General features: G+C 54.1%; 1 protein-coding gene across 2 annotated transcripts in view; it reads left to right on the forward strand.

Annotated features, from left to right (window-relative positions):
- The window catches only part of ITGA11 (integrin subunit alpha 11), a 146,818-nt gene that overhangs the window by 122,878 nt on the left and 16,743 nt on the right, over positions 1 to 7,197 (forward strand). For both annotated transcript variants that reach the window (XM_014525567.2, XM_006035413.3), the window contains exons 24-26: positions 4,078 to 4,168; positions 4,719 to 4,832; positions 6,577 to 6,663. In XM_014525567.2, coding sequence (XP_014381053.1) covers positions 4,078 to 4,168; positions 4,719 to 4,832; positions 6,577 to 6,663 — 292 coding nt within the window. The remainder of the gene's footprint in view (positions 1 to 4,077; positions 4,169 to 4,718; positions 4,833 to 6,576; positions 6,664 to 7,197) is intronic.

Raw genomic sequence — 7,197 nt, forward strand, 5'->3', positions numbered from 1 at the left:
CCCCATTTAAATCGCTGTCTGTCCATAGCCTCACACAAGCTGCTAGGTCCAAGTTGGGGTCTGAGCCCTCTATCCTTATGCCTGCATGTGCCCCTTGGCCAAGCATGGTGAGCCCCACAGCCTGCAGGGAGATGCTGTGCAAGATGCCTTGAGCGGCAGAGGGGAGGAGTTGTCCCCAACTCCCCACCCATCCTGTCCCCAACCAGCGGACCTCAGAGGCCCGGAGCAACCAGATAACATGCTCAAGGTTGCATGGGTTCGGGGCATGAGCTCCAGAGCTTTCCTGGGGCTCTGGGGAAAGGAGGAGCTTGTCTTGCAGGACTCGTGCCCCTTGCTAGGGTCCGTGGGTATCGGCTCCCCCTGTGCTGGCCCTGGCAGGCTGCCCTGGCATCCAGGCGAGGAGAAACACGGGCGGGGAGAAACACGGGCTGGCAGAGGCCCCAGTTCAGCACGCTGGCAGGGCTGTAAAGGAGGGTGCAGCAATGTGGGCATAAGAGAGCAGGCCCCCGCGACAGCCAAGAGGGAGGGATGTCTGCCGGCCAGGACTGCCGAGGGGATGAGCTCACGGTCATTGGAGATGCCCTGTCCTGTGGGCACTGCCAGCTCCAGAGCTGCCCCCATCCCAGCTGCAGGAGTTGCAAGTGCCAAGCCAAGCCCCATAAAGCAGCACTGGGCTGGCCAGGACCAGCTGCATGTTGCACCCATGGGAAAAACACCCAACAGTACAGAGCTGCTGGGATATCCTCCATCGCTGCCTGGGGGAGACTGTACCCCCATCACACTGTCCTTTCAGCCTTTTTGCCCTCTGCCATGCTCTGTCATTTGGAGCTGAGCCGTACTTGGCTAAACAAGACGCTTCTCAGGACTTTCACAAGCCCTCGGCGGCTTGGCTTACCTAGTGCCGTGCTTATTGCAGAGGCACGGATGCAGCCTGGGGAGGGGGTGAGACACAGGACGGGGGCAAGCTACAGGGCTAGTAGCAGTTGACCTGCCTGCCACCCAGCAAGGAGAATGGGGTCAAGGCTAGCAAAGCGTGCCTCGACTTCGGGACACGGAGGGATGAGGATGAGAGCTGCCTTAGCATTCACTGTGTAATGTCAAAGGGCTTGGACGGGAGTCGCAGGGGCTGAGGCGGGGTGGGAACGTACTGCATCTCAGCTATTCCTGCTCTCTCCATCTGCATGTTTTTACCTAAGGGTGAAGTTGAAATCGTTTACGGCCCCTGGCGCTGAGGGGTGAGCGACCTCACGTTCATGGCAGGGTAGACACGAACCCCAGAAGAGCTGACGGGCAGCAAAGCCCACCTTAGTGTCCGGCACAGCATCTTTCTCATGCCACCTGTGACCAGACCCTCAGTCAGTCACTCTCCTGGTTTCAAAGGGGAATCCATTCATTTCCATATGGATTGGCTTTCCAAGCAGGTCAAAGGGTTTCAGAGGCTGGGTGCAGATTTTAATGCGGTTGTTATAATCCAAGGTGCCGACGAGTTATTTGCAACAAGGCCTTCTCGTCCAGAAAAGTTCTTGGCCCTTTAGGGTCCAAAGGTGAAGGTCATTCTCACGATGTCCTTCTGCTACAGCATCATGTCAAGCTCAACCCCACGTCCTCTTCTGTGGTATAAATGAGAACGGGGCAATAGCGCAGCGCACGTTGTTTTCTCACGGCCAGATCCCCAGAGCCCTGCGTTTACGGAGAGCCCCGCTGAAGAGGTTTCATGCAACATTTCACCCTCCCTCCCCCCCCAATTAGACGCGTACCGTGTGGTCTGTGAATCACACACACACAGCAAGTAGGAATGAGCAAAACGTGAGCAATTGGGGTAAGATGTATGGATGCCTGCATGAAAGCTGGATTGTGGCGGTGATATGCTTCCAATTTAGATGCCGTTGCAAAAAAAGCAACCCATTAATGCCGGTTAGTTCAGTGCACAAGAGAGCAGAAGCCTGGGTGGCATTTTCCGGGAAATGTTGTGTTCACGTTCGTTTCTGAACGCTCCCTAATTCAGCTGTGAGATGTGCGAGGCCACAGGTGACAGCTGCGGGTGGCACGTGGGCACTCCTATGTCCGTGCTCGAGCTCGCAGCTCCGGGCAAGGAGCACGCAGCTGAGAGACTGGCACAGACCTGGCACCGTAGTGTTTCGTCCTGGGGCTGGTCTCCCAGCACAGATCAGAGCAGTCTCCAAATTGCTCTGGATTATTCTGGGAGCTAGAAAGGGGCCATCCACTCCTAAGCTGTGGCAATGGGCACCGTATAGACATCGTAACCCTGATTTGGAAGCAGCGTCACAAACCCCAGAGCAAACTGCACGTGTCGGCTGTACAGCATCTCCCAAGGAAAGCCCAAGCCCATTGCGCTGGAGTCCTCGTTACTACAGCTGCCATAGGAAAACAGCTCTTTTATGCAGACTCAGCAGCAGCTATGGTATTTTCCAAAGAGGGCTTGGCTTTCCACAAGTGCCAGTGGGGCTTTCATGCTGAGAATTTGTTTTCAGCTTAGCTTAAAAAAAACACAAAGGAAATATAAAATCAGGCACACTTGGCCCTAAACCCGCTGTGCTATGCATCAGACTCAATAAAGGCTGAAAAAACGCAGCAGTGTAACGCCGTGAGATGATGTGCGCTTCGTCGGCGTGGAAGCACGCGGGAGGGGTATTCAACAGCGAGAGCGTTAGCGTTTACTGGCACTTGACTATTGTATTAAATAGTGAGAGTGTTAGCTTTTAGCTTTATCTAACTGGTTTATTAAATAGTTACAATAAGAGAACACAATAATGCTGCTAGCCCAGGTTCCCAACCGCTGACGTGAGTCTGAAGTCCCAGGCCTGGGCTCCCAGCTTAATCTCCCCCAAAGATACAGCTGAAGGGAGCGGGGGGATGATTTTGGGAAATGCATCTCCTGCATTAGACACGCTCCCAGCTCGAGGAGCAAAGAGAACCGAAGCTCATGCGATTGATTTACCCCGTTAGAAAAGGGCAGGATCCATGAGCACATTCCACGCTTCCCTTGCTATAATTTCTACCAGATCCTGGAGCCTTTCTGTAACTACTTACACGCCAGACAGTAGGGCATGGAAAACACCCTCTTTACTATTTAGTATGATTTATGGCAGTGCTTGTTTTCATTTTAACAGAGGAATAAATGCCAGGAAACCCTTTCCCTCCCCCTCCCCACCCCAGAAGAATGGAGAGCTGAAAAAAATGGTACTTGAGTATATTAGACTCTTTTCAGGTAGCTTTTAAGGGTGGTTTTAGCCTAGTGCATTATGCATGTGCATCAATAAATACACCTCTCCGGGAACGTATTATGGATACAGCGCTACACACTGCACAGGAGAGGTGTCTATACTGTAGTCTGCGAGCCGCTGCTGATCACAGCACGTTGGCTCCTTCCCCCCAGTTTCCAGCTGATAAATACCTATTTGATGCATTTATATAGATTTACAATACATAAAATACAGCCCTTCCGGGCCATAGGGGCCTGTGCTATGTGTTAAAAATACAAGAATGATGATATGAAGGAGGAAAAATCCCACAGCAGCCCTAAACTCCAAAAGAAAAATCATCTGAAAAGCCAATAAAACACAAGTCCTGCTTTCATTTTGCTGGGGGAAAGTGCCCATGAGTCAGACTCTCTCATGGGGAGACCCAGTGCTGTGTGGGCAGGGTATAGGCAGCTCTCCACCCACCCGCATGCCCACTAACAGCTCTAGCCCCAGAGCTGCTGTAGCTTTGGGCTCTCTTTACCATGTATATATATTGCCAGGAGCAAGTCCCCAGATGCCAGCGCTGCAGGCTCGGTGCATGGAGAAGGTGAACTTATTGCTCTCGAATAAGCAGCTACACAGCGTGTACAAGCGCCCCAAGTCTTAGGCCCAGCAGACTTCACCCGTGAAGTTTGCTCCTCCCTGGCAGCTCATCTGCCCTCCCAGTCCGGAGCTCGTGTCGCCATGAGAGGGGAGGCTGGTGCAGCTCTGGGGAGGGGGGGGCGGATACAAGAGCCCTCTCGTTTCTGACGGCGCGTTTCCATCCTACCTGGCTGGCTGAGGCATGACCCATTCTCGTTCGCTGTCACGGCAGGGCTTCGAGTCTGGACTACTATGAAATCAAGTCGAACAGCTCGCTGGAGAGATACGACAGCATCGGCCCTCCTTTTAATTGCACGTTCAAGGTGAGTCGTACGGACAGGAACCGCTGCACATCTCGTCAGCTGGCACGTGCGCGGCCTGGGCCCAGACTCCTGCCCCGCTCCGGGCTGATCTTTATCCCTCCCTTCCCTTCCACATCTCCCTCCCAAGCAGTTCTGCCCCGTGAGTTTCCCCTGGCGGGACTTTGGATGCATGTCCTCGCTGAAGGGCAGCAACGGTTGAGTTGAGGAGTCAGGAAATGGTGGGAATTATTTCACCCCCGCCCTCCTGGGACTGTGCTGCTCCACCAAGGACCCAAAACCTCTACCCAGAGAGGCAAGGAGCCCGAAGTGCGACAGGTTGCATGGTCACCCCTGGGCAGCAGGTGGTCTCTGCACCATCTAACCACCTTCGAATTGCTCCCAACACATCTCCAGTCAGTTGGTTACCGAATAAAAGGCATGGGGGGGGATCCATCGCACAACAAACTCCCCCAACTTATTCCAAAGAGGGACCTGGCAGCAAAAACCCTGCTCCCTCTCCAGTGCAAACACCGAAATGTTGCCTTACAACAATATGCCTTCCATTTTCCAGTTGCAGAACCTGGGCTTCTTCCCGGTCGACGAGGTGACCATTAAAATTACAGTCCCGGTAGCCACGAGAGGAGGGAATCGCCTGTTGCTGCTGACCGATTTCATCGTGGATCAGGTAGCAGTTTGCTTCCTTTCCCCGTCATGTCGAACCATGCAGTCGCTTGAAATAATATTTCCCTTATCGAGGCTGTCCTCTGAGCTTGACCCACTTCTGCTCAGGGCCTAAGCTAGGATTTGCAGCAGACGCTAAGCCCACGGGCCGGTCCTCCTTCCCGGGGCACGGGAACGTCACATGCCCTGAAAAGTGGGTCGACGGCACTCCGGGTGACACTTTCTTTCCATCCATAAAGCGCCCGCCAGCTTTAATAGTCATCTTCTCACCTATCTGGACTCCGTTCAGCTCTTGCAGATGCCCGGAGAGTCCTTCCTTCTTCCAGCCGCGTTCCTTTGGCTGGAAACGTGGAAAATGGTAGCAGCCAGCAACTTCGGCCAAGTATTTCTAAGAACGAACCTCCTGGCTGCGTTTAATGAGTTCTTGAAATAATTATGCTTCGACTGGGGTGTCGGCTGGAGTCTGAGACTCCCGAGTGGTGAGCGAGTTCAGGGAGAGACCGATAGCTATCTCGGTATCCTATCCCCTCCACAGTGGCACATTCTTCACATAGCATCCAATATAAGGCAGCCTTGCGTAAGAGGGACCGTGTCCATGGCTATTTTGGCCTGGACACGTGTTGTTTTTGTAGGCCACGGCTCTGGCAGGCTCCCCGCGTCACCGGTGACAAGGATGCTCTCCACGCGGGCCAGGAGGACCTCGCCGGGGGAATGCACTCCTGACAAAAACACATGAATTCATCTTCCCCGTCCAGTCTCTGGACCCCCGCTCCCGCCCCCTCGGGAGGAATTTGCTCGGTAGTGAAGAAAAACACCCCGCGATCCATGACAGACGGGTCAAATTGAATTCAACAGCACTTCCAGCTCGAGCTCCCCCAGGAGAATAGCCATCTGCGGTGGTAAACCTGTCTCCTGCCGTGGAAGAGTGACTGGCAATAAGTCTGGAAAGCTTGTTAAGCGAGGAGACCTCGCATAACGATACTAAGCGCATTCCTTGAAAAAAAAACGAATCGCCGGTCGCGAAGGCCACACACAGCGCCCGTTATAACCTCTGTTTCAGACCCTCAAGGCCAACCACAAAAACCAGCAACGGCAGTTGTGGGGGTACGCTGCGAGAGCAAAATACGCCCAGAGAATGCCTGTAGGCAGAGAAACCCGATAACGTGCACAAGCGCCCTTTTTGATTTCAGGGCAATTGTGTTCTCCCCCGCTGAATATCTGCCACCTCTTGGGCCGTGATGCTCAACCCACAGCCCTGAATACATCGTGGGGGGTTACGCAGGAGCTGCAGTTAGAGACTAGTCCCTTAATCTGCTGATGCATTCAGAGGTGAGCAGCTAAAGCTCTGGACTTCATGAGCGGATGCTTCTCCAGGCTTTAGCATTGCACCCGTGCCAGTTCAGGAGAAAGGGGCTGGAAGAGAGTTTCTGGGTTGAGAATGAAACGTTCAGTGATGCTTACGGCTACGGACCTGGGCTTTAGCCCTGCATAGAGGAAAAGTACCATGAAGGACAGACCTGACGGGACAGGTAGAAGAGGTTTCTGGCCACGAGCTCAGTGAGGGTCTGGGATATCAAGGCAAACAACAAGCTGGGTCTAAACTGGAACGTGATGCAGGTGTGGAAGGGATGGTATAACGGGATTGCTTACCAGGGTCTGGAGTAAGGATCCCACGAGGTCCTGCGTAGGCTCGGCGTGAGTTTTTCCCATGACGGTGCTCTGAACTCTGTTGTTTTTGCTCCCTGAAGGCAAATACGACGTGCAACGTCTGGGGGAACAACACCGACTACAGGAGCACGCCCACCGAGGAGGACCTGTTCCGCACCCCACAGCTGGTACACAGCGCGCACCTCCTTGTGCCTCCGCCTCCGCCGCACTCCCGCCTCCGAGAGTTGCACCTGGGACCAGAGAGTTGGGGGGGGGGTGGATGATGAAACCCCACTGCAGGCATCCTTGCTGCGAGCGTGTGTGTGTGCATGCGTGTGTGCGTGCAGGCAAGTCACTTTACAGAAAGAGAGAGAGTGAGAGTGTGTGTGTGTGTGTGTGTGTGTGTGTGTGTGTGTGTGTGTTAGGCCTGTGCAAAGGCGGCTAGTATTCACTTTGGAGTCGGCTGATTCGGGGGACAATGATTCAATTCGATGATTCGAATCACTGTCTGGAATCGATTCGGCCGAGTCTGATTCGGTGATTCGGCTGCTGCCAAATCAGCTGAATCTCCGAATCAGGCAGGCCAGGCTCATGCCCCACCTGCTCTCCCAGCCCGATGCCCGCTACCTGCCACTGCCCTGCACTGCGTGGGGGGCTTCCATGAGCCTCTCAAAGCCCCGGGTCTGCTGCAAGAGCTTTGCGTTGGGGAGGGAGGGATGTGT

Source organism: Alligator sinensis, unplaced genomic scaffold, assembly GCF_000455745.1.
Source record: "Alligator sinensis unplaced genomic scaffold, ASM45574v1 scaffold1242_1, whole genome shotgun sequence".
In the NCBI taxonomy this organism is placed as follows: Eukaryota; Metazoa; Chordata; order Crocodylia; family Alligatoridae; genus Alligator; species Alligator sinensis.